The sequence below is a fragment of the Poecile atricapillus genome, chromosome W (genome assembly GCF_030490865.1).
Source record: "Poecile atricapillus isolate bPoeAtr1 chromosome W, bPoeAtr1.hap1, whole genome shotgun sequence".
In the NCBI taxonomy this organism is placed as follows: Eukaryota; Metazoa; Chordata; class Aves; order Passeriformes; family Paridae; genus Poecile; species Poecile atricapillus.
In genome coordinates, this window is record NC_081288.1 from 86,384,561 (window position 1) to 86,412,179 (window position 27,619).

General features: G+C 37.5%; 1 protein-coding gene across 2 annotated transcripts in view; it reads right to left on the reverse strand.

Annotated features, from left to right (window-relative positions):
* Positions 1-1,299: 1,299 nt before the first annotated feature.
* LOC131592501 (mothers against decapentaplegic homolog 4) overlaps positions 1,300-27,619 on the reverse strand; it is a 29,496-nt gene continuing 3,176 nt past the window's right edge. The window contains exons 2-11 of one of the 2 annotated variants that reach the window (XM_058864049.1): positions 20,663-21,028; positions 19,577-19,751; positions 19,136-19,165; positions 17,373-17,588; positions 15,253-15,363; positions 13,439-13,489; positions 9,847-10,030; positions 8,728-8,896; positions 7,418-7,556; positions 1,300-6,263 (exon numbers count right to left, since the gene is read on the reverse strand). In XM_058864049.1, the coding sequence (XP_058720032.1) occupies positions 6,052-6,263; positions 7,418-7,556; positions 8,728-8,896; positions 9,847-10,030; positions 13,439-13,489; positions 15,253-15,363; positions 17,373-17,588; positions 19,136-19,165; positions 19,577-19,751; positions 20,663-20,911 (1,536 nt within the window). In that variant the 5' untranslated portion in view covers positions 20,912-21,028 and the 3' untranslated portion in view covers positions 1,300-6,051. Of the gene's footprint in view, positions 6,264-7,417; positions 7,557-8,727; positions 8,897-9,749; positions 10,031-13,438; positions 13,490-15,252; positions 15,364-17,372; positions 17,589-19,135; positions 19,166-19,576; positions 19,752-20,662; positions 21,029-27,619 lie in introns of those variants that run through there. The other variant, XM_058864051.1, reaches the window with a different exon arrangement.

Here is a 27,619-nt window from a genome sequence, read left to right on the forward strand (position 1 = left end):
TCCCTGCTCAGTCCCGCTGTTCTCTACTGCTGCTTCAGGGCTTCTTGCTACACTTTAACCTGACATACAGACATCATGCAACTTCTGGCACAGTCCTGGAGTCTCTGCTACACTTTGTCACCCTGGGTCTGCTTGACTCTGACATTCCAGCTTGCTGCTTCCGAGATTCCTGCTACAGCCCATTTTGCCATCTAGAGGGGCATTGAGACTGCCCCTGGGGGTTTGCAAAGGAAGCCCCATTTCTTTCTCTTACACTGGCTCACCTGCCATTACTGTGTGGAGGGATAGCTGAGCGTCCATTCTTTCCCATCTTGGTCAAGTCCACCATTACCATGTGGTTCCCAAGCTTGCACTGGAGCATCCCCTGCAGCCATGGGGGAATCATTACACCTGCCCTACTTAGCCAGGAGCCAACAGCACCCTTGCCAGCTGTGACCATAACTACATCAAAGGGGAAAGTCCTTGACATCTGGGAAAATCTGGTTTTGTTTGTTGTTGCTGCCATTGTTGTTTGTTTGCCTTGTTATACACACACACACACATATATATATATATAAGTAAAGAACTGTTATTCTTTTTCCCATATCTTTGCCTGAAAGCCCCTTAATTTCAAAATTATAATTTGGAGGGAAGTGGGTCATATTTTCCATTTCCACGGGAGGTTCCCACCTTCCTTGGCAGACACCTGTCTTTCAAACTGAGACAGTATATGTTTTTTCCCTTTCTCTCCCCATGGGATGCATCTGCTTATGGAGATGAGGAGACACAGAGCATTACAGACACATCACCTACCTCCTGCTTTATTCCTACATTGCATGACTTGTGGTGGTTGGTATTTGATACATTTATTGGGAAGAGCTCTGCAGCCTGACTGCAGGAGCAGGTAGAATAGAGCTCCTGTGCAACTTTTAACATGGGATGGCAATTACTCACCCACACCTGGCACTCATTCTGATCTCTGATACTTCCTCTGAGACCCCACCACGCACACACAACTTGGCTGGTGGCTTAAATGAAGTAATTTCCATTAACATGAACACCCACAGAACTGTTGTGCCCCACCAGCTTAAGGCAGATTGGACATTTCTACACTGGAAACTGACCTTGGCTTTGGGTTTGATACTAGTTGTACCCAAGATTCTGACATGGGACTCTGAGGAGGGACCCTCTGGAATCACAGCCCTGCTCCAACAAGCTCCCCTAGTCCTGACACAGTTCAAGACTGCAGCTAGCAGCTCCAACACCTGACCAGAAACAGGATAAAAGCTCTCCACTGAATGAAAGAAAGAAGCCAAAGACTTGAATCTTTACCTTTTTTAATCAAAAACATACTCTGTAACAGAATTTCAAGAAAGTTAACTACAGTATATTATTCACTAACTAGGTCGAACGAAAAACATACAGTAAGCTACGAAGGAACTACTGGGAATTCTCTTGACCACTTATCAAAAGGCAATGGCTGAAAGAAGAAATGCTTAATTAGGCTTTCATGCTTTAAAAAACCCCTCTCACAGCAGGTTTTGTGTTGTGGGTACTTTGTAGCTCTCAATCCAGCTGAATCACTTTGTCCTGCTACCAAATTTCACCAGAAAGACACAGAAAAAAGTACAGGAGCAAGAAAGTGCTATGTGGTTTTGGTGAAGTATAAGTTATACAAGTCCTGCAAATTTAGGAGCGATGTATCACCCAAAAGGCTCAACAGCAGCCAACAGTGCCAAAACCTCTTGAGATATTGTTGACAGTAGTTTTGCTTTCACAAGGTCTCACCAAGTGAAACTTTCATGTTGCTGAAAAGTCAAGTCAATTCTTGGGGACCTTAGCAGCACCATATGCAGCAGCTTTGAGTCAGCATGGTCGCACACCTTAGATAATTTTCAGAAACACACAATCAAGAAGTGTTTTGAAAGTGAATGACAATAAAAGGAGATGTTCAGCATCCAGCTCCTACATGACTGGTGGAGAAGCACTTTCCATTTTTGTTTCCTTGTCCAGGACCAAAGTGCCAATGAGCTGCATCAGAGGTTAGAAGCATGAGCACACAGCTGGTTCACACACATGCCTATGACAGGCAACTTGCAAATCTCAGTCCCAAGAACGCCATGGTCCTCAAAAACCTGATACCAGTCATGGAAATACTCCTGTTATCAGCAGGACCAGGCAAGACCACAACTTTTAAAGTCTTTCAAAACCAAAAGAAGGGAACCTCTCCAAAACTGCATCCTTAAAAATATCTGACAACTAAGCATCTTAGAATTTTATAGAGCAGATGTTAATTAGCATGAGGCCTGAGAGGAGGGGGGGAGGAAAGAGGATTTCTTAAATGAAGTCTGAATCCCACTTAGATGAAGAGCCATGTGGCTGTCTTTAACTGGTGGCGTTAAAGTGACCAGCAATCCCAGTCACTCTGTAACAGAGTAAAAATGCGAATTGAGGAGATGGTCCTTTCTAAAGCACTTACTCTTCAAAGAGGAGATTAAAGATGCCTCAATAAAGACCACTATCAAGACAACATTTGAAGGGTTTAGAGGCAGAAGCCCCTCCTATATACACTGATATACGAATTTTGTAATGGTTCCTAGTAAAAGAACAGAGGCAGTTGTTCCTGAGCCACACAGAGAGAATGCTGTCATCAGAAGTGTTAAGAGAAGATGGTCTCAAAGGTAAGGCACAGGAGTTGGACATAGGTTCGATGACTACTGCTGCTACAGACCTGTTTGGTGACTGGGGGAGACCACTGTCTTGTCTGTAGTGTAGGTCCCTCCCTAGAAAGCAGAAGGGTACTTCACAGGTCTTCAATAGGCCAGAGCTGTAAATGAAGTGGTTTATATCAGCCAGGGGCTCCAGGTCTCTGAGCACATCATTCTCATCAAGCCCAGAAAAGTGATGAAAGGAACAAACACTTTCAACCACCACTGTTTAGCAGTTATGGCTTCTTCCAAGGGATTCCTGTAGAATTAAGTATTTTTAAACCATTCCAGAGAAAAACTTTTCTCTCACACATCTCTACCATGTTAACCTTAAATGCCCTCACTTTCAAAACTAATAGTAACACAGATAAAGCAATCTAAGCCTTCTGGTGTTAATCCCAGCTCACCAGTACATGAAGTGAAATTACATAGTATTCCAGCACAATGTGTTTTTTGAGGAGCGCATATAATCAAGGGTGAGAAACACAAGACGCGATTTTGGAATCCTTGACATTCCTGCCTGCTGCATGTATAGGGGTCATCATGGCTATCAAGTAGCTGTAGCTCTTCTTCAACTCTCAGAAAAAGACATAAATGCAAGACTCAAAGATTCAGTGTGCTGCCACTAAAGGGTTTCTAATCCATTATGCACTGCCTTCTATGCCTTGTCATAAAAGTACAAAAAATTAAGTTAAATGCATATTAAGAAATAAGAATTAGATTCTCTCATTTTGACCTTTAACAGTTAGAACAGCATCTTATCAGAAACTGCCTGATGGAGAAGATTAATGCCTTTTAAGTATTTGTACTGCCTCACACAATGCTCAGATTTCTCCTGATGTGGAGCCTGCAATTTCTTGTTTCTGATAAACTCATCTGACATTATTTTGTTGTACTATTCCAAACATTTTGGGCTATCTAAATATGACACTCTAAGTGCAGACTTAAGGAGACTTGCAAAACATCTGCAAAGAAAACTAATCTTAAAAGTTAAATTTTTCCAGATCATAGTACAGGCCAATACACCAACAGGTGGAAGCAATCTTTGACTATTTTATGAAAGTTTGGCACAATCAAAGCAGAAGCAACTGGTACAGAAAGCTGTCTGTATATACAGATCAGTCATCCACCAAGAAAAACACCTTGCAAAGCCACAAAGTTAAATAGGGAGTAAGCTCATGTACTCCAAATTAACAGCCTGTTATAAGCAATTTATCAGTCAGGTTACATACTTTCCAAACACTGAGGCACCTTGAACCCAACAGTAAGTGCAGGGCAGACAATCTAATAGGGAGGCTGGCAAGAAAAACATGTAGTCAGGCTTTTAATTTGTTCCCCCAAATCAAGGTTTCTGTTGTGGATGAAGCATAACCAAGCTGCTGGTTAATAAGCTTCTCTGAGGATGTGGTCTGAATCCTCTACTGAGAGTGTTCCTCAAGTCTGTGAAGCAGCTTGCTTTGCAGACAAAATAGATCACTTTGGAGAGAAAGCAAAATGAAAAAGGTTTTCAACTAAAGGCCTTGAGAAAAGCAAATGCTATTTTTCTATACATCAAGAAGTTGCCATATAAGTGAAAAGAAAAAGTGATCTCATTAGAAGTTAGTCTGAAGAAGACAGCGCTGTTAGTGAAATTACAGAGAAAATGGATCCATTTCTGGCCATCACTCCTAGGTCATCTGTCTTCTGTACTTCCACACCTAAAAGAAACAATGACTGCTGACTTCATAAGAATCCCAACATATGGGAGAAGCAATACCTAAACACTGTGTGTCACAGCCCTCTACAGATTCCTGAAACTATGCAAGAAACTTGTCCAAAAGCTTTTGAATAATCTCTTCCAAGACGTTAACTACTCCAGCTGTGCTGACAGGTCAGCTCAGCACAGCACAGCAGGCAGACTGAATCTGCAGCACTTGAAGGACTTCGGTGTATGATCTTCTAAGCCTGTTTAATTAAGCTCCAACTCCCTACACATGCTGAAAAAGAAGGAATTCCTGCTTTCTCTCCATACCCCATCAAACAGTCAAAAAGATATATCCTCAGGACACACTTTTATTGAAAAGCAGTGGAAGTAAGAAAAATTGGACTTGTTCCTGGCAAATTTAAACCAACAAAAATTCCTACCACTATTGGCTACTGCAGGTTTTGCAAAGGAAAGGAATCCATCGCTCAAGATCAATGGTTTCAAGATGCAGAATTACATTATATAAGCAAACTAAATTTATAAAAATCAGGCTTTTCAGCATTTTATTTATACTATTAGCTAGAAAGAAAGCATACACATTATATCTGTCATACAGTCAATATATTTGCAGGTTTTTTTACTATAATTTCTCTATACAAAGTCATTGCCAATTGATACGGTCATTGATGGCATAGAGCTTAAAAAAACCAAGAGCTATAAAAACAAGTTTGCCATCTTGCCCTGAGTGGAAATGGTGAACAGATACAAAAATTGGATCCTAAACACTGATGCAATATTATACGTGATTTAATGGTATATGCAAGTAAAAAGTCATGCAACTTCTTTAAAATATCTGCCAAATTTTAGTTGAGTAAAATCATAGAAGTCAGTAGTAATTATGAAAATATGTTCCTGTCATTAGGTGCTTGTTATGCAATTTCAGTGGCAACTTTGCAGACTAGGTATTTCATGTTATTTGAGTACCAGCACTGACAGTATCCATTTCCTTCAGTGTTTTAAAACTCAGCTGTCTATATAAATAAAAATCTAAGATAGCTACTTTAAAAAACTAGTGAAGGAACAGCCACATTTCTTTTCCTTGCTATTTTTAATCAGTGCCAACAGCATATGTCTCATCCCCTCACTTTTTGGCAGCTTCTACATTTTAATCTGGAAAAATCATAACAAGATTGTCAACAAAATAAAGATGTCTTCTGTTAACTATTGTTCCCTAAAAAGAACATCACAAATCAGCTGGAACTTTAAAGTTGCTACAAGGTAAGTGTTTGTAAGTAGTAGAAGGAATTTTCAGATATAAATATATATAATATATATTCTGCATACAAAAGGCTCCTGTGAGACTTACCATGAAGATGCCATAATAGAGAAGGAAAGTTTCAAAGGGAACAAACCCAATACTATAAAGACTCTGTAAGGCATTTACCTTTCACTTTAAGCCTTGTATTATGACAATTAAGTTCTGAAAATAACTGAAATCCAAATTCTGCATGTATAATTTCTTTCTGCTTAGAGCAAGACGGCAAACAAATTTTTAAAACCTGGGTTTAGAAGATTAAGTAGAACAAAAGTAAAATATATCTTCAGGTAATAAACAGTACTGTATTTTACAATCCATCATCCTCACAATATAATGGCCTGCAGCAGTGCAGCAGAAGGATCTCAGTCTAAAGGCTGTGGGTCTGCAATAGGCATGGTATGAAGTACTTCATCTAGAAGCTGGAGGGCACGGTGTAAGTGAATTTCAATCCAGCATGGTGTCTCTTTGATGCTCTGCCTTGGGTAATCAGGTCCCCAACCTTTTACAAAACTCATCCTGAGTATGCATAAGCGTCGAAGGTCATCTACACCAATTCCAGCAGCAGCTGACAAACCTAAACAGAAGTTTCAAGTAAGTATCCAGACATGTTCTTTTATCATGTTTGTTGAGCCATTCCTGTTTGCTTGGCTTTTGCTTCACATACAATGCCCTCTCACCACAGCCAAGGCCAGTCCATATTTCTAGATCTCTGCTATAATGAATGCAGCAATTAATTTGCGTTTCTTACAATTAATTTTTTTTTATCATTCTGCAATCTTGGAAGGGTGCTGAAATATAAAACTCTATAATAAAGCAGATAGGATGACACCCAATGTCTTATGTGATACAATGCACATAACCCTTATGTAGAAGTAAAAATACACTTATTCTTGGTGTTTGCCAAATACTGCATTTTCAGCATAGGAAATCAGACTGAGCACCTGCAGGAAGCTGGATTAACAAACAACACTACTTACATGTAATAAAAAGATGAATACTGCTGTCTAACTTCAAATTGCCAAGTATGGCTAAGACAGAAGTTCAACACATTTCCCCAAGATGGCTTCAGCAATTTGTAAGATAGCTGGAAAAAGCTATGTGGCAATACAAGGAATACAGAAAACACTATGGCAAATAAAGCAGCCTGAGACATGTAAGTACTTACACTTTTAAAAGTACTTAGGTACAATTTCAAGAATCTAGAATTTAGTAACTAAGAAAACGCCAGCCCAGAATAACTTAAAAAAAAAAAAAATTTAAATCAAACAAAAAAACCCCACCCTCACACTCTTCTTCTCAAGGATCTTAAGTCTTCCTAAACATAGTCAAGGACTTTGTTACCAAGTAATCCCTATTGTTTTGAGTAATATTTTTATGAGCTTGGATCCAGCAGCCAAAAGTACCTCTGTTTAAAGTAATACAGTTATACTATTTGACCTTGCATATAACATGCTTTCTGTCATACTGCAACACTTCTTGCAGTACAATAAGCAGCCACTTCCGTATCCAACATTCCCTGAAGACTACAGAGTGAAAAATGGTGTGTAGAATGGATACAAAGTGAATGACTTACCACAATGTCATCCCAGCCCCACCTTACCCCAATCCTGCTATGTCATTTCAAGTCTGTCTATACTGTTGCAGGGGCAGTGGGTGGGTGCTGAGGGAAAGCTGTGTTTTTAGTTTTCAGGTAAGGAAAAAAGGAAACAAAGAAGTTAATGCACTTACTAATGGCTGGGGCTATTCCACCTACTGATCCTGGTCCAGGGATATTTCCTGCTACTGCTGCAGCTTGAGCAGCAGCAGCAGCTTGGGCCGTGGCAGCCTGTTGTTGCATCTGACGATGACACTGGCGTAAATCAAACACCTTTAAAAAGATGAAAATATTGAACTATTAAACTTACCAAAATCAATAAAGAAAATAATTTCTCAACTCCCAGCCCAAATAATCTGGACCTCTCTACTCTCCCAAAGCAACTTGCACAATCTCACCATACACTTGGGTAAAAGCAAACCTTCCCTGACTAGTTTAATTTCTAATAGAAATAATCCATTAAAGCTGATTCTTAGAGACTCTTCTTATATGACATTACTGCCACTGGCACTACCAGAACTTGGCTGAACCGAGCAGGCTACAGAAGTATCATGTGTGGGACTGACTGCAAGATCAAAGTCTGAAGGATACTACAGGTTGATAAAATCCTAACTTTTAAATCACAATATTTTTGGAAAATAGGCATATAAATAAAAATGGATGCAAACAAGTCCATCTTAATTTTGTCAGACTTTATTCTTCACTGTTTTACTGAAACGTGTTAGTCTATTTAAAAGAAATACCAGTGATTGACAGGTCTGAAGTTTCAGCAGCTAGGTTTTGGGTTGATGGCATTTTATATCTTTGTGATCAGGCTTAACACTAATATATATACACAGGAACTCTGTTCTCATACTAGAAAGCTTATAAAAAATAAAATCAATGCAAACTTCAAGCAGTTTAATTTAAAAATGTATTTTTACAAGTGTGACTTGTCCTAAATAAAGTTTCAAGTCTGGCAGAGGCACATCTAAGTAAGAACATCTTCAAAATAATTTGTTTCCATGCAATGTTCTGTGGCCTCTGGATCACTTCACATTCATAACACTAACATGCACTTTAACATACACTTTACACTTCTACTGCATTTATACATAATTTCCCAACTTTTCTTGTTTTGGAGAGAGAAAGTAAAGAAACAGATAACCTATGCTAAAAATTTCAGTAGCAATTAATTTAAATCTGTAAGGCTAAAAATCCAAAAAACTGCTATCAAGATTGCTTGTGACAAAATACAAAATTAGTTACTTTCGTAGTATCTAGATGACACTTTCAGTTTAGTCAGTTTTAAAAGTCATCTTAAGTGACTTGTCAAATGGAAATTTTTTTTGTTTTTTAAAGCCAAGTTACATTTATTTCAGTGTCTCATAGCTTCTCTAAAATTTACAAGACTCAAATATATGCTATTTCCCCTACAATTTTCATCTAAGAACATCAAACCAACCTTTATATATGCACTTGGGTAAATCTTGTGAACTGCATCCCCTGGTGCACGCCCTGCTTCTCTATCCAGGTAGTAACTCTGAACGAAGACCGCATGGTCACTGAGGCATCTAACCCACACATCACCTTCTCCTTTGCACTCCAACTGCACCCCTTTACCTATGTGCAACCTTAAAAAGAAAAACAGATCCAATGCATCTGTGTATAAATACTATAAATCAGACCTTTCCTAAATAACCCATAAACAGTTCTCCAGCACTCTGCTCATACAAGGACTTGAAATTGTAGTTATTATCTAAGGTGTAAGTTAGCATTTGTTATGCAGAATCTGTAAATTAAAAAAAAAAAACAACCACATTTGTAATACCATGTAAAGATCTATGGGAAACACAGAATGCAGAAGCAACGATATTCGAGTTGCAACTACCACAATCATTAACAATACAGAGTTGGGATACCAAACACACTCAGTTCTGTTCAGAAGTGTAAAATCACACAAGTATTCTAGAATAGAAAGTCAATCAAGTACATAAACAAAGCCACATTTTAATGCAGAACTGTATGTTTGTTTGGATCACATTATAGCAATCTAACATTTTGATTGTCACAATGAAACATTTCTTAAGACATGGAATAATTTTCTTCCTTTTTGTTTCAAAGGAGTGGAAAAAAATTTGAAAGATTGCTTCAGTTTCACATCAAAGCATAGCCTGTGCATGGTGAGAATGAATGAAAATTCAACTAGCTCTATCAATCTTCCTTTGCTCCTTTGACAAATCTATATATTGCAGTTATTCTCACATCACTCTCTAGTGTGAAGAACTAATATTAAATTTGCATATATAATGGCATGAGTTGATAATTTTATCCTTGAAGGCACAGCCTTTGAAAGCAATGAAAATCAACATGCTACTACTGCAAAGCTCTGAAGGGCTTTGTCACATACTTCACATTTTGAATGTGTTACAGGAGCAGCCTAGAAAAATTACTCTGGTATAGTTAATTCAGTTCAAAGAAACATACCATACTTGTGATTTCAAAAGAGAGGCACACACTGAAGGCAAACCAAAATATTTTCAAATACCACAGACATCTGGAGCTTTTGGGATCTGCAGAATACCTTGCCCTCTCAATGGCTTCTGTTCTATGCACGTTGGAAAGCTGGCCAAGGCAAAAACGGTCTCCTCCAGAAGGATCCACATATCCATCAACAGTAACAATTGGACAGCTTGAAGGGACCTTAAATGTTTCCCCAACTTGCACATCCATTTCAAAATATGCGATTGAGCACCAATATTCTGGAGCTAAAGAATATATACAATTAACTGACTGAAAGACACAAAAAACCCCAACAAACCTATTCAGACAATCAATTAAGCCTTCTGCAACTGCATTTGTCATTCAGACTAAGAGTGCACATTCACATAAGCAAGTTCAGATAGACAAAGACATCTACTAGCACAGAAAATTACTACATACTACAATGAACATGGGCTTGTCTTTTTTATTAAAGCACACATCAATGTGTAGAAGCCTAGGCAGTAAGGAGTTAATGCACTGCTATGCCTCAAACACTGATGACCATTCAAGCAGGCAAGTTAGAACATGATGTGCCTGGAAAGGGGGGGCCTTATGAAGGTATGGCAGCACCTTTCTGGAGCAAATTTTCCTGTTCAGGTCGATGGTGACAATACAACATACAGTGGAAGCTCAGAAGTGGGATCAAGAAGCAGGCAAGACCAATAGAGGGGGATCGAGATCAGCAGAGGAACTTCAAAGCCCCCAGACCCATTTCCAGAAAGGTCCAGAAGAACAGACTGCATATGCTAACTCATTTACATGAAGAGGGAAGAACTTAATCCCAGGGCAGGGAAAAATTACCTATAAGAAAGTACCCCCACAGAGACTAGGTGGCATCCCCAAGACACCCTGTCATCTGTATTGATGTTAGACCCAGGACTGGTGATCCCTTTTACTCTCTTTCTGATCTCCCTTTCATTTTTCTATTTTTTCCCCTCTTTATCTTTATTCTATTATTATTAGCATCATTATTAAGGGGAAAAATATATACCAATTTCCATGTGGAGTGCATAGTTTACTAATAAAACTGTGATGTTTTTTTTGAACCCTTTTGGCTTTTGCCATTCTTTTTTCACCACAGGCATCTACAAACCTTGGGTGCTCCCTTCCGTGTAGGGGTGGGACACAACACAATGCTAGGGTTTTTTGTAGATCTTACAAATCTCTGTACAGTTTATAATTCCAGTAAGATTTTGTAAGCCACCTGCATTCCTGCACTTTATGACTATAGCTTTAGCATAAAAAAGTAATACATATATGCCTATTCATGGCTAGGCTAGCAGAAACTAACTTTGAAACAGATCTGGCTTAAGATAGGAGTAATTACCTCCTATCCTAACTGAAGTCAGTTTTCTCTATCCTCCCTGCAAAGCAAACCAGATTTGCAAAGTAGGACAATGGGAGAAAAAGCAAAGATCACATAATGAACTTGTCTGCACACAAAGTCAGATATGGGCTAAAACAAGGAAGTATTAAGCAAGGAAGCAGAACAAAATGGCATGTTATAATAGCCAAGTGGTGCCTTTTAACTCCTACTATTTAAAAAATTGGCTACAAAAGAAAGATGGCAGTTAGAAGGAGGTATCATGTCTACCTAGACTTCAGCAAAGCCTTTGATACTGTCTCCCATAGCATACCCCTGGAAAAGCTGGCAGCCCATGGCTTGGACAGGTAACACTCCTCACTGAGTTAAAAACTGTCTGGATGGCTGGGCCCTGAACATGGTGGTAAATGGTGCCACATTCACTTGGTGGCCAGTGACTAGTGGGGTTCCTCAGGGCTCAGTATTGGGGTCAGCCCTGTTTAATATCTTTATTGATGATCTGGAAGAGGGGATTGAGTGCACCCACAGTAAGTTCACAGACAACACTAAGTTGGGTGGGAGTGCTGACCTGCTGGAGGGTAGGAAGGCTCTGCAAAGGGATCTGGACAGGCTGGATCAACGGGCCAAGACCAACAATATGAGGTTCAATAAGGCCAAGTGCTGGGTGGGTCCTGCACTTCAGTTACAACAACCCCATGCAGTACTATAGGCTTGGAGAAGAGTGGAATGGTTGGAAAGCTGTCTGACAGAAAAGGACCTTGGGGTGTTGGCTGACAGTCAGCTGAACATGAGCCAGCAGTGTGCCCATGGGGCCAAGAAGGCCAATGGCATCCTGGACAGTATCAGGAATAGTTTGGGCAGCAGGACCAGGGAAGTGATTGTCCCTCTGTACTCAGCACTGGTGAGGCCACACCTCGAATCCTGTGTCCAGTTCTGGGCCCCTCACTGCAAGAAAGACATTGAGGTGCTGGAGCATGTCCAGAGAAGGTCAACAGAGCTGGTGAAGGGTCTGGAACACAAGTCCTATGAGGAGTAGCTGAGAGCACTGGAGATGCTTAGCCTGGAGAAAAAGAGGCTCAGGAGAGACCTTCTCGCTCTCTATAACTACCTGAAAGGAGGTTTTAGACAGGCGGGGGTCAGTCTCTTCTCCCAAGTAACAGGTGATAGGACAAGAGGAAATCACCTCAAGTTGTTCCAGGTGAGGTTTAGATTGGATATTAGGGAAAATTTCTTTACTGAAAGGGTGGTTAAGCATTGGACTGGGACGTCCAGGGAGGTGGTGGAGTCACAATCCCTGAAAGCATTCAAGAAATGACTGGACATGTTTAGTGCAGTAGGACCTAAATACAACAGCCTGATTAGCCAACAGGAAGAAGAGCTCTTCCTGTGCTGTAAGTGGTACTCATTCATTATAAACAGCAGCACCCAACAGTACACCTATTTGCCTCAAGAAACTCTTCTGGTTTTATTAGAAAACAATAAACAAAGGTGACTAAATTACTTTAAGATTTTTATCTTCAAATAAATACTCATGGCTCTGAACACTGAATAGGATGAAATCAATAGTGAAAGAGATACTAAATAATGTGAAATACAATTCAGCTACAGTTAAGTTTAGCCAGCAATTATCAACATTTTTATTTCTGGTATAGATTTAGTCACTAGCCAATGAATAAACAAGTTAAACTTTTAGGCTTTTCAACTATGCAGATCTCCCTATGCAGGCAACAGCCTTGCTATTGCTAAAAATAGAATATCACCTTGTACCTACATGAGAGTTAGCTTGTACCACAAGACAAAACCTCCCTGGCTCCCTGAACTATTACCATTAATGAAGACTCTTGGAAAGAACAAGCTTTATGCAAAGATGAGGAACTTCAGCACCAAAATGCTAAGCAGCACAATACCTATCTTTCAGGGCATCTAGCTGTAGTGATGGACTAGATTATGGATCCAAGAGAACTTTGGCATGACCTAAACTCCATATTTCTAAGCAGGCAAAAAGTACAACTACAGGAACCTTGAAAAGTTTAGGATCAAGGACATTCAGAGTTCTGATACCTCCAGGGTAGGCACCAGCTCAGTGTTGAGGGTTGCAATCTTTGACTTAAACATCTCAATTAAATTCAGTTCACAGCCTATGTCACCATTCCAAGAGATGTCCAAATTCAAAACAAGACTTAATCACAAAATTCTTCCTCTTCTTTGGAATTTATACCTCTCAAATTTCAGAGTACTTGATACAAAACAATAATCAAACTTAAACCACAAAGTTATAAGTTAGCATTACATGTTAGATTTTACTCACCAGGATGATTTGATATAGGAGGCTGGAATGCAAGTTCATTGTGAACTGGCCCTTTAAAAGAAAACATGCCATTTGTTTTATACATGAGGAAAAATAATTTTTTCTTACTTAGCTTGTTTTCCTATAAAAAAAGACTTGTGAGGATGCTTGATGTTATAAATCCCAGTAATTTCTGAATCAATTGGCCTAATCTGACAGGGAATAAAAATGCCCACAGAAAAATTACTCTTAGACATTTCCTAAAAATTCAGAAGTTGAGTAAAGAGCTCCATTAGTATCCCAGGAGGAAAGGCTGCATGCTGCTCAAGGCAGACCCAGCTCCAGGAGATAAGAGAAACTAAATATGGCATTGAGATGTAAGAGAAATAGGACTTCACATCTGCCCCCAAGTTGTGCAAGGAAAGAATCAGTGTATAGAGGCAAGTGATACAAGTCTGTCAGAAACCACACTTCATTAGTTTCATCAGTCACAAAAGAAGTTGCCCAGCATGCTGTGGACTTAACCATAAAAAACACTCACTGAAGATGGAAAGAAGCCCTAGAGAAATCATTTTCTAAGAAAAAAAATTACAATGAATATAGCCTTGGTATTAGTCAGTTTAGTCTCTTGACTTTTATGAATTAACTGGGTCCCTTACAGGCAGCAGAGAACAAGGAGGAAAAATTTAAACATAGTATGACAAGTAAGACCAGCTTTTGCAACAAGATGTCAAAAGAAACACAATGCTGGTAGGTGTCAAAACATGTGACTTTCTGAAGTGAGAGATGGCAATAGCCAAGAAAAGCTCTATGTAGTACCACCAGCCAGTTATAAATAATAACTATGGAAAGATACATGCACTGAAAAACATTTATAGAGTATCTACAGCACCACTAAAGTTTTTTTACATCCTGGTATTTCTGACAAACTAGATGACAGATGAAGTGGGATCCTAAGACTAAAATAATGCAACTTAATAACTGTATCTAAACCACAATTTTCTTGATAGAGACAAGCTGAAAAGTCACTCTAATATTAACTCACAGTTTATTCTCCCCTCTGCTAACCATGACTGGTACAAATAGGTGATCGGGTTAAGTACTATATTAGAAGACCAAGAACTGTTCTAGCTTTTTGCCACAAAATTTAGAAAAACTTTAATTTGGGTGTTTTTTTCCCCACTATACCCTTGTAATACATATACTGTGCTAGACACACCAGCAGCTTGATCACTTTTTTCCTTCCCATCTCCTGTACCTTAAAACAAGAGATTCATTTTTATGTGCCAAATGTACTCATGAATCAGGCTGTGGCAAGACCAGTTTATTGACAAGTACTTTACTGCACGAGCTTTCACAAGGTTCTTTTAAACTGGCTAGGGTACATAGACACGTCTTCCAAAGTTTAATATGACTTGAAAATTTTCAGAAAATAAAAACAGCCAAGAACTTCCAAGTTTTGAAAGAAAAATATGCAAACAACACATTCTGAATCGACTTCCTTTTCTGCAAAGGAAATATTTAGTACAGGATTGCAAAGCCTTAAAAACAGAGGTTTAGAAAGGAAATGCTAGTTTTGTTGGGTATAGTAAGACATGTATAATATAGATGGTATCACTACAGCTATCTGAGTTTCTAATCTCTGCTGCTTTAACAAAGGAAAGTCCATCAGGCTTTTATACTTAACTGTCATAAAATACTAAACACAGTAATGGTAGGCCTGTAATATTAAACAAAAAAAAGAAAAGTATTTGGGGGTAAACAGTAATCACAAATTAATCCCCACCATTCAACAAAATTGAAAATTAAGTGATCTGGAAATCTGCACTACTTACAGTAATGCCCAGGATGCAAAGGTGGATGATGTTGAAGATGGCCATTCTGGTGGTGAGGTATGGTAGGTGTGTAGGCTGCTGTCCGACTTCCAGTCCAAGTTGTAGTACTATCTAGAAAAAGAAAGGAGTTGTTGGTTTTAAAAGGATTTTTTTTTCTGTATCTCACTTATAATCCTCTATTTCTCCTGACATTTGGAAACTAGTTTTAGAAAACTAAGAAGAATGCATATATATATATATATATATATATATATATATATATATATATACTCACTGTGATGGTAAGTAGCTGGCTGAGCTGTAAACCCATTCTGCTGAGTTCCTGGCTGAGGCCCTGAAGCAATCTGTAAGAGTCCATCACTATGGCTACCTGTCAATATACTGGTAGGTTGACCTGGTAAAAGAACACACTATCTATTCATGAACATTCCAAAATTTTAATTAAGAAGAGCTCAGCACTACTGGGTAGGAAAATACACTTAACTGGGGCAGTGTCTTAGGGAAATTTGAAGCAAGATGCTCTGCATCAACTAATTTTGACTCTGACACCCTTAATATTTTAAGGAGTAAAAGTATGCAAAGAAACATGTTTATCAAGTGCATCTTTGTTTTGTTCACATCTCATTTTTCAGTTTGAAAGGAAAGAAGAAAAATCAGGTTTTACTGAATAACATAGCTGGAATAGATTTGGTGTGAATCCAAACAGGCCAGCAGCAGGTCCAATAAGTTGTTTATTTTCAGCATGTTATAACTACTGTTCCTAAGGAGAACATTAATTTGTGTTCATCCAAAACATACTGAATGGTATTTTATTTTTAGAAATAGTTCTTGAATAGAGCTGCATACATAACTGGATTCCTTCCTGAGAAAGTTGCTGGGCTTTTTTCCTCCCAAGTAAGTATTTTAAGAATTATCTAAGCTTTAAAGTAAAACTACAGATATTTCAGAACAGGTTAACAGAATTTGATTTTAAGAGACTTCAGCTCAGCCATTAACACTAAATCAATCAGCAGTTTCACAAGTGCACTTGCACTCTCAAACTGATATGAGCTAGCAGAATTTAATACATTGAGAACTTGAACTAAAACCTAAAAATGAGCCTTTTTTCCTTGTCCACTTGGCTCCAACAATTATAGCACTGATGAGAAAAAGTTATTGATAATAAACTGTTGTGCAAAAGCAATACAATTAAACTACCTATCCTTTTTTCTCTGCTGGAGACAAATACAGACACCACATCCCAGCTTGGCAAAACCATCATTAGCTTTAACAAAAGAGTTGCCAGCTAAAATTCAAGACATTATAAAAACATAATTCCACCATAATTCAAATTCGATAACATGAAATCCATCATATTCACACATCTTTGATATTAAAGTGACAATGAGTATGCAAAACCCCTCCAAACTTCATGGTTTCCCTACATTAGGGTTGCAGGACGCTGTGCACATAATGCTTTACCGTCCTGCTGGAGTAAAATGTGAGGTTTGGTGTTGGCAAATCAGACTCTTCCACTTATATCAAATACACACAAAAAAGTAACAAAAAACTTCAACACAGCACTTCCAGACTCATGAAAATATTAATTAGGGTTGTCACTTTGGTAGTACAGTGGGCCATTATAAAAATAATCAAGTTAAAACTGGAAGATACATTTTGTCAATTGTGGAATACTAAAGAATTGCCTTAAAACATCTTGATACTGCTACCTTACAGCATATCTGTTTGTTATCCCATTTGCTATTGTGATAAAATAATAAAATTCTTCCATTTCTACAACAATAATGAAATAATAGCCATAATATTTTTGTTACTGGCCAATTGTTTTAACATTGTGTTACTGAACCTTTGGCATATTCAAGAGTCTTATAACAGTCATGTACTGTCAGTCTCATTGAAAAAAGACTGGGCCACTAGGAAAAGTTACTTAAATTATGCTCCAAGGTAAAACCTTATGTTAATGCTTATGAGATTGCCTAGATAATATTGCCACACACTTTTACCAGTGTAGTGTGGCGGCAGCACAGTTCCAATACAAGATCTATTTTGTCAAAAATCAGTGGTTATCTTTGAGCTTTCACATTTTCAGAGTTTAGTATTTCATATCATCTCAATCTTACTTGTTGAAGCCACAGGAATGTTGGGAAAATTAGTGGTGCTGGTAGTGCTAGCCTCAGTAGGAGCTAACATGGCTGGGGTGCTATAAGGCTCTGTAGATGCCCTGTTACTTGGTGGATGCTGGATGGTTTGGACTGAATGGCCTTCAGCAGAAGACAATGATGGCTGCCCCTCATAGTCATGAACATATTCGTCTTTCACCAGCATACTTGATGGAGCTGTGAAGAAACAAAGTGAAACATGCAAGGCAAATCTATTTTCAGGATTTAAGTACAGATTGTGCTACTACATTCAAGCAATAACAATGCCATTAAAACTAGTGGGGGGAGAACTGAACCTATATAAACATTGCTAAAGCACTCCACTAAATTACAAGTAAACACTTCAAGCCAGCAGCAAGAAATTTTGAAGCATAACTGAATAGAAAAGCAAACTGTTTATTTTGCTTACTGCTATCAAATAAGCAGTTTAGTCCCACAATAGTAGACTCCAATATAATTTTGTTTTCTAGTCCATCACTGTGTGATTTGACATGGTTAATAAAAGGGAAGAACATGCTTTTTGTCAAGCACCTAAATATATGTTAATGCAGTAGTTAAGAAACCAATTCCTAGTATACAAATAACAACATAAATAAAGCTCCTATGAAAAACAATTCATTAACACAGTACATATAAAGCTTCATGCATCCCGTAAATAAATTTAAGCAACTCCCATTCAAACTGATGAGAAACATCAAATTCACAAAGACAATATACACTGCTGCTCCATATTTAATAATGTAGCCACTAATTCAGAATATGCTACATACAGTGTAAAGAAATTACTACCATTGCCACTACAAGAATTTCTTTCTATATATCCTATTGAGCATCTTTAAATAAGAAATTACATTAGCTCCCATGCTCATTTTTAAAGCAGACCTAAATATATTAAAATCTGACAGTAATTTTTTTGTTACCTGCTGCAAAAACAGTTGTATGACACAAAAACATTTATGTATTTAACTGCTGGCTAGTAAGCTTTGATTCTGTACAAAAGGATCATTTTTCAGAAGACACATGTAACAATTAGCAGAGGTGAGCAAACAAGATAAAGCTTGTGAAGTTAAGTTTGTTGGGTGGGTTGGGTGTTTTTTAAGTTGACTTTGCTAAAAATATTGGGTAACCCAAATTTCTCTATGAATTTCTTCCTGAAGGAAAAAAAATCATTTTTGAAATAAAGCAGTTACCAGCTGCACAATCTCATTTCTGGATAATGTTCATCGGAGATTTAATGTCCAATTTCTCTCAAGTTTCAGAGACAGCAAGCATATTAGACTCCTTCATTGAATTGCATATTAATTACATAACTTATACCAATTTATTGTTAAACTACTTATTACATCATAAGCATCTATTATTCCCAATTCAATTAATTAGCATTTCATACAGGTGTACACGGTTTTGGGTGTCTGTGTTTTTTTATTAATTAGCAGCATTCAATGGTGAGAGCTTTGTTGTTTGGGGTTTTTTTTTGTGGGGCTTATAAGTTGTGAGCAATGAAAACAGAACATACTGACAAGCTCAGCTGAAGCTTCAATTTAAAGAATTTATCATTCCCCTTATATGCTACTTAGCTGGTTTTTCCAAAACCGGAGAGAAAAATGCATTTTTGTCTGCTCTCTATCTTTCCAAGGAGACAAAATGGAATAAACTGTGTACATACTGAAGAATTTAACACAGTTTGCGCCCATAGAAATGCAATAGTAAACAGAACTACTTACCAGAACTCTGTAGTGTCAGTCCTGAGAGATCTTAAAAAAGAAGAAAAAGAAAAGGAGGTGTAGAAAACTATTCAGAGATCTTCAAGAACTTTTGAACATTAAGTTTATAAACTTTACAAATTGGTACTCCAGACTACATATTATACCCCCTCTATCTCAACACAAGTCTCAATGATAAATTATTCCTAAAATACACATTAACTGCAAGAACTGTGTGCAAAGCCAACAAAAAGGCTTAAACAAAAGCCATGAATTGTTCTTTTAAAATTGGAATAAAAGAATAATTCCATTAAGAACATGGACAAGAGTATATGAGAGTAATTTATAATTAGATCATTAAAAATTAATGTTCCTAATTTAGGCCTGTATTTTCTACACTCAAAAGGAAAACATTTTACATTTTATTCCCACTGTTCCATTTTAAATCAAGAGTCTACTTACCAATGCCAGGCGACACTACACGTTCATAATGGTAAGGATTTACACAGACACTGTCACATTTTAAGTCAAAAGCATACTGACAATATTTAACATGCTTGAGTTCATTTTTATGAAGATCAGGCCACCTCCAAAGACGAGCATAAATCACATGAGGGAAGCCCTTACGACCAGCCACCTAAAAAGTTAGACACAAAAGTTGATTGGGAAAGTAGCAACACATTTCATTTTACTTGGTGAGGAGCAAAGCTGGAAGAGGACAAACAACAACACAACCTCTCTCCATCATCAAAATATGGGGAAAAAAAAGGTGATGTACAGTTTACCCAAGTTCTGTACTCAACAGAAATAAATCTCTATTAGGGTTTTGCTATGGTTAAATCAACACTGTGATTCTTAAGAAAAAAATACTGGATACAAAATGGCAGAAGCAGAATTTGTGCTTAAGGTAGCATGTATGGTCACCTTCCCCACCATGAATGACTAAGGAGCTTTGCCTCAGAAGAGGAACGAGGCGCTGAGCTACACTATAAGGAATTTACAAGTAGAAGAATGCCAATCCATTATAATGAAAAAAATAAAAATTAAAAAAATGCTTCTAGGGTAGACAGAAAGCTAGCCAGCAAACATGACATCTGTCCTGGAACAAGGAAATTGCAACCCAAGCTATACAGGTACTGAGTACTGATGATATAAGGCTAACATAAATCCTCAGTGCAGACTCCTTGGAGTACCTTCTTAGAATAGGTCTGTCTTTATACTTCTGACCAACATAGAGCTAACAGAAGCTTGTAGTGAAAATACCAGGAGAAACAGCTGAATGCATTATATAACCCTGGTTTTTACTGCCACACACATAGTCATTTAGAACGGCTGATCCAATGCCTTCTGCTCCTTTTGGGGAAAAAAAAACTCAAAAAAACCCTACTTCAGCAGTCCAGAGTTCCAGCTATAAAACATGCCTACAAACGGGGGTGGGGGTAGATTCAAGAGAAGAGCTACTCTTCCTCAACACTCTAGGATCCTGTGTAACTCACTTTTGCTCCAGCTTCAGTAGGAGGAAAATATCTGATTTTCACTTGTACTAACCTGAAGCCTCCCATCCAGCGTTCTCTGTATTGTAACACACTTGCTAGGATGTGCTCCATTTGTGGTTATAGCTGTAATCAAAGAATCCAATTCATCTTTTTTCTCCTTTAGTTTTTTAACTAAACTTTCAATTGCACGTTTTGCAAAAGTTTCACTCTCTCCACCTTGTCGATGGCACATCAAGCTGTGAACAATACTCAGACAAGCATCATTACTTGTTGGCGTGTTAGTAATAGACATATTGTCCATTTGTCACAGCTTTTTCTTTCAGATCAAATATCAGTTTTGGGGACTGTTATGATTTTCAAGCTGATGAACAAGAGATGATCCAAGTTAAGTGTTAGATGTACTGTCTCTTGGTAAAACCTAGGAGGAAGAAATATCTACATTAGATTTGTTTTTAACATTGCAGATCAGGTTTCTAAGAAAGTCTGTGGCTTTCTGCTTCTTTTATTTTCAAGTGCAGGATATTAAAAGCACATGACAAAACTGCATTTCTTGTCCCATGATAGCTAAAACATGCTTAAGACATTGCTTGCACAGTTTTAGATATAAGATTTATTCTCCTCTAGTAACAATATTTAAATAAAGATTATAGTTTATATATATGTACACATAGTATGTACATATAGAAATGTATTAAATTAATCAGGAAAAAGAGAACAGTAACAATGATTTCCTATGTTTTATACTGGCAGGATGAAAACAAGTGAAAATACTGGATGGGAATCAAGTGGCACTGATTTCAACAAAATCTGAATAGTGAATAAGCATGAATACACACCAGAATCATCTGTCATCTTCATTTAATAATCCTGTTGAAATAGTTGTTATAGATGACAATATAATATTGGCTTTTGCATTTATAGATTAACTTTTTGCATCACAAGTATTTTGATATAGTACAATTTCTACTTAATTCTAACTGCTTTTGTATAGTATAATCTGTCAGTATACACTGTATAGTTTATATGAATGGTAATGTAATAAATACATCGTGTCATAGGCATTAGCCAACTGTTAAAAACAGAGACTAAAAATACCTCTATGTAACCAACTTAAAGAATGGTGCAAAACTACTAATTTTCCTTACATTTGTGAACTGACACATAAGCATCTGGAGTGTGAAATAACAGGATAGGAACACAGGAAGACCTTATCTATAGAATATCCAGCAGGCATGTCAGAGATTAAAAATCAAACAAGACGATGTTATAAATACACATTGTGATATTGGCTTTTCGCAAGTATTAAGATTAATGTTATATGTATAATGTTAGAACAGCTTTTATGTGAATGCAGTCTTTTTCTCCTGCTATTAGCTAGAATTTAGGCGTAGGTCAGAAGAATTTTGGACGTTAGGTTTAGGTCCTGCCTGAACAGGCAAGATAACCTCCAGTGAACTGATGAATGAGGCCCAGGCTACTCAACACCACTATCAACGCTTACCACCTGTGAAAGAAGAAGCCAAGGCCCAAATTAAAAGATGATAAGAGAGAAATTAAAACTGCAAAGCCAAGAAATACGTGTGCTCTAAAAAGGCAGCTCCTAGGAGTGGCTATGCAAAACAGTTCCTGGAAAAGTTTGAATATGCATGAATCCACGTGGCAGGAATGGTATATAAAGGGTGTTCCCAAGACACCAGGTGTGCTCTTGGCAGAGAGCCAAGCACCTGGCCGTTTTAACCCTTTGTTTTATTATCTTTGTCTCCTATTGTCTTTTGGTTTATATTAAATCTTTTAAAATTTATCAGGAGAATGAACCTCATTTTTCACAAAGACAACCTGGAATATCAAGAGTTCCAAAGGAAGTTTGAATAATAAAACATATGAATATGCATGAGCCTCAGGAATGATACAGTATAATGTTATAAATTTGTATTGTGATATTGGCTTTCGCGGATGAATCTTATATGTTAAATACTTTTAGCTATGTATGTACTTTTTTCTTACTAACAAGTCTTAAGCTTAAAAGAATTTCCTAGGTACAATGCAAGGAAACCCCAGAGGGCAAGGACAGTGGGGCCCAAGCTGTTATCAGGAAAACAATAGAGCCCAAACTGTTATCAGCAAGACCAGCTACCCTCAAAAGAAGGATGAGGGGCCTATGCCCTTATCGAACATTTCCAGAGGAGAAGAAACCAAACTCCAAAGTAATGCTGATCAGCATGAATCATGATGACCAGCAAAAATAGTACTGACCAGCAGAAAATAAAATTGTACAAGAACATATCCTAAGAAGGCGGAACCGGGGAGGGAACACGCTTTGAATATGCATTAACCCCTCACAGCAGGGGAAGATAAAAGGGAGAGTCTCTGAGATACCAGGTGTGTTCCTGGCAACTGGCCAGGACACCCGGCCGTTTTAACCCTTTGCTTTATTTCTTTTGTCTCCTAATTGTCTTTTTATTTATATTAAATTATTTTTATATTTTATTAAGTGAATCTCGTTTTTAAGAATAAACATAAACTGTTTCAAATCTACAATGTGTCCTTTGGCTGTTTGCCAGGAGCACCCCAGCACTGGACTTTTGTCTCTTATTCCCTATTAAACTTTAAAAATCCTGAAGAGTTACTCTGTTTTTCACACAGTTCAACTATGTTCTGACCTCCGACCAATTCTATTTCTCTTTGCTAATCAGAAAAGAAAAAATGTACCTGGCCATTAACTTAATTCACATTTATGTAAATTAGCATTGTGTGTATATTTAGATATGAAGACCTCAACTGGCACATTTGTCTTTTCTTGTTTGGATCCAGCTTCTTCTGGATCAAGACCAATCGACTGAAGTCACTAAAAAAGCACTTCTGAATTGTCTCAAACAGAACTGTCTTAATTACACTAAACAAAAGCTCAAGACCAAGTCCCTCCTAATACACTTAGCCTTTAAACCTGTTGGGGGTTGGGTGTCCTTCCTTTTGTTCTGTCTCACCTATGGAATTTTTTCCCATTATTTTCGGGGAAACCTGATTGCTAGTACTTCTTGGGTGCTTGAAAAACACAGGGAGTTCAGCTGGGCCCAGTGGGGAAGGGGGGCAGGGGAGGGCGGGGGCAATTTGTTAAGAACCTGCAGTGGTTTCTAGTCATGAAGTCATTCTTCTCAAAGCCAGCAGACATGATCCTTTCTAAGTTTTCTTTAATCCACAAATTATAGTGGGCCTGATTTTCTTGATTTTGAATGAGACAATTACTACACTTTGTCTTGCTTTATACAGAAATATAGAACAGCAGGTTTTGTGCAGTCGCAGAAAAGGAGTCTAATGTGAAAAAGCTTCTCTGGTTCTTCAAGCAGCTCTGGCTTCACTAACACCATTCTATGAACTACGTGGTCTGACTTTCTTAAGAAACTGGCAGCAAATACATAGAGGTGATTTTACTATATTTACATTTTCCAAGTAAAGCTTAAAATATAAACCTTTTTGAAACTACCATGTTGTTCTCAGCAATGTAAATAAAATATATGTGATTACAGTCATTAAAGAAAAAACTGTTTGTTCTCAGTATCTGAAGAACACATCCAGTCAAAGACCTGTTTCTGAACTGGAATTTTCCATGTCATTAGAGGTACAGCAGTAGCAACTATTTATTGGAAACAAATGTATTGCACAAAAATAAGAGTGAGATGATAACTTAGAAAGTTAATGTATCACACAAATTACAGTATGACTTCCCTCCTTGCGTTATAAATGCATATTGTGATGTTGGCTTTTGGCAAGCATTAAGATGAATGTTATATGTATAATGTTAAAATGGCTTTGCTGTAATAGTCGATATAGTATGTTTGAACTGTCTGCTTAGTTAGGATAACCTCCAGTGAACAGATTGGGGCCCAGGCTATCAACACTCACCGCCTGTGGAAAAAGGAGCCAAAGCCCAAATCAAAAGATGATAAGAAAAGAATTAAAACTGCAAAGCCAAAAAATGTGCATGCTCTACATAGGCGGACGCGAGGAGTGGCCATGCAAAACAGTTCCTGGAAAAAATTGAATATGCATGAATCCACGTGGCAGGAATGGTATATAAAGGGTGTTCCCAAGACACCAGGTGTGCTCTTGGCAGAGAGCCAAACACCTGGCCATTTTAACCCTTTGCTTTATTGTCTTTGTCTCCTATTGTCTTTTTGCTTTTATTAAACCTTTTAAAATTTACCAGAACAGTGAACCTCGTTTTTCACACTTGTAAAAGGAATACTGCAACACAAATCCAGCACAATTATAAAAGGAAACAAACTCTTCCCTATTTAGTATTTTTTCTGCTTTCAACTTGAATACATCACATTTTGGTATACTTGGGAAAAAACACAGCACAAATCCTCCTCCCCTCCATTTTCAATACTTTTCTTTTGTAAGGATCATTCTAGACCTAATTTCTTCCAAAGGAAAACAATTACTTAGAAGTTTGAGTAAGATCATTTTACATAGCTATTAAAGTTTCTCCCTCAATACTAGCTTCTTTTAATGCTTCAAATCAATAAGCCTCTATTAAAAGTCAAGCTTAACCTGCCATTCATTCTCCACAGCAACTCAAATTCACATAAATCTCAAAGCTTACCAGCTAAAACAAAATAGAACATCATTTTCCTTAAATATAAAACAGCATCCCAGATAGATACACATAAATAATCACAAATAAGTGACTTGATAAAGCTACTAGCTAAAGGAGCTTTAAATAAAGAGATGCTTAAAATTAGACATGCAGCTCTTTTACATCCCTAAAACCATGAATGAGAATTTTGATGGCTAACTTTCAGAAGACTAAGATCTAACAAATAAACCTTTATTTAAGTGTAATGATCTTCAGAAATGCTGAGTCACCCCTCAGCTGCCACTGCTCTCAGTAGGAGCTTCTGATTCTTCAGCATTTTTGAAAGCCAGGCCAGTTGTTTAGGATTTTGAATACTGTTAAACAATGCTGGTGCATAACTGCACATTAATTCAGGAGCCTCCTTTTAGAAGTCACATCTACAGAAATCTTGTCTTTAATTTTTCAATTTTGATCCCCAAAAAGAGGATGTGGGTATCAATCTGGCACATATTGGTAAGTGTCATGACATATTTCCTCTGAAGCACCAGAAGCATTAGCATATTTTGGAGACAAGCCAAGTTTTTATGTTTTACAAATGGACACTACAGTTCAAGCTTTGGTTTACAGTCGAATACATAGGGCCAAATATATTGAGCAAAGAAGTTCTTAATTCCCTCTACCCAGGAATTTCATGGAAACAGAAATGGGTGAGAGAGTGCTTTGGGAAAAAAAAAAAAAAAAGGCAGAGAGAAGATTCAGGGAACATGAAAAAAAACAGCAGCAGGAGACAATGCTTGTAGTAAAACTCTCAGCTTCATTCACTAAGGAACAAAAATGTATTTTTCTCCATTTTGCTATAGTGCAATGTGAGCAGATCAGGAAAAAAAATGGACAAACAAAATGCTAACAAGTTACAAAGTTATAGAGAAGTACTTGATTATGTTTGGACTAGAACTTAAATGTCTTTTCCAACCTTAACGATTCTATAATTCTATGCTATAGAAAGTAATTTATTTCAAAAACTAGGTATTAACAGGTATAAAACAAGTGAACAACTGGTGTTCTGCAATACTAAGTATTGGAACAAGAATAAGAGCCTCTGAATAGGCAAATCTGTAAGACAAAAGAAGTTCAGATTGCCAGGTACTTAAAAACACCCTTGATGATCTGTAACAAACACACTATTATCTCAGAGAACTGATAAGAAACCATTAAATGAAACTCTTCCTTCAAGACTGATGCAAACTTGAACAAACACCATAATTCTTCCATACATCCTATATAGCCTGAAGACCTCACCTAAACTCCCATTAATGTGCCCTAGTCATTCAGCCAAGCAAATCTTGAAGCTAATCTGAAAAATCCTTTCCTCCAAATAATTCCCCTTTCCAATACTCTAATCTAGTTGAAATTTGCTGAGAAGTTACAAATCTAGATTTCTTAAAAAGAACTCTCATCTTTTTCTACATATTAAGAATGACCTTAAGCCACATTTTGCAATTTGAGGAGAATGATCAACCCCCAACTAGAAAAGGAAACAATATGCTTGCAGACAAACCAGGCAGTTATGGAGCTGGAAATCAGGGATGGAACCCAAAGGAATATGATCCAGGCAATCAGTAATCCAACATCTTGGGCAAGACAGGTAACCCAGGCCCAACACTGATATGATAAACCCTACTGTAAACAAATAGGGTAGTGAACCTGCCACTGATACTCTGGAATGTGATTTACTAGTAACAGCCATCCCAAACAGATTTCCAACATTTTGATAGTAGGCAGTAATGTGATGCTAACAAACTGGCTAATTAGAAAAGCATACAAATTGACATCTTGCTAGAACATTTCACACAAATAAAGGACAAATAAAGCTCTTGTCTCCAAAATTAGACAAACACAAAGATGTCAGAAAATCAGCATATACATTTGATAGCTTTTAACCACCAAAATATTACTACAATTTTGCTGATTAATAATGAAAAAAAAATAATCCATAAACCAATAAAACAAAAAGCAGCTCGTGATTTGATGAAGATGTGAATTACTGAACTGCAGATACATTCCAGCATATTAGACTATTATCTACTTGCCCAAAGGGTGAACAGGAACAAAGTGTTTGTAGACATAAGAACAATTAGCATTAAAGAGCAAGAGAGAGTACTAAGAAGGTACTACACACACACTGTCCTGTACAGTAAGAGCCAACATTCCCCAGAATACTATTTTTGTGTGCATATTTGAATCATAAGTCTCAATTCTGCTCATCTCACTGTCAGTAGCTACAAAAATTTAAGACACATGACAGCATAAAAGGAACTGGAAAAGAGTTTTAAGACAACTCTGAGTGGCAACTCTTTCATCTTAACATAAATTCACAGTTAAAAAAGTAGGAGCAACCATTTATTTGTGGAAGAAACTGATCTGATGTAGCTA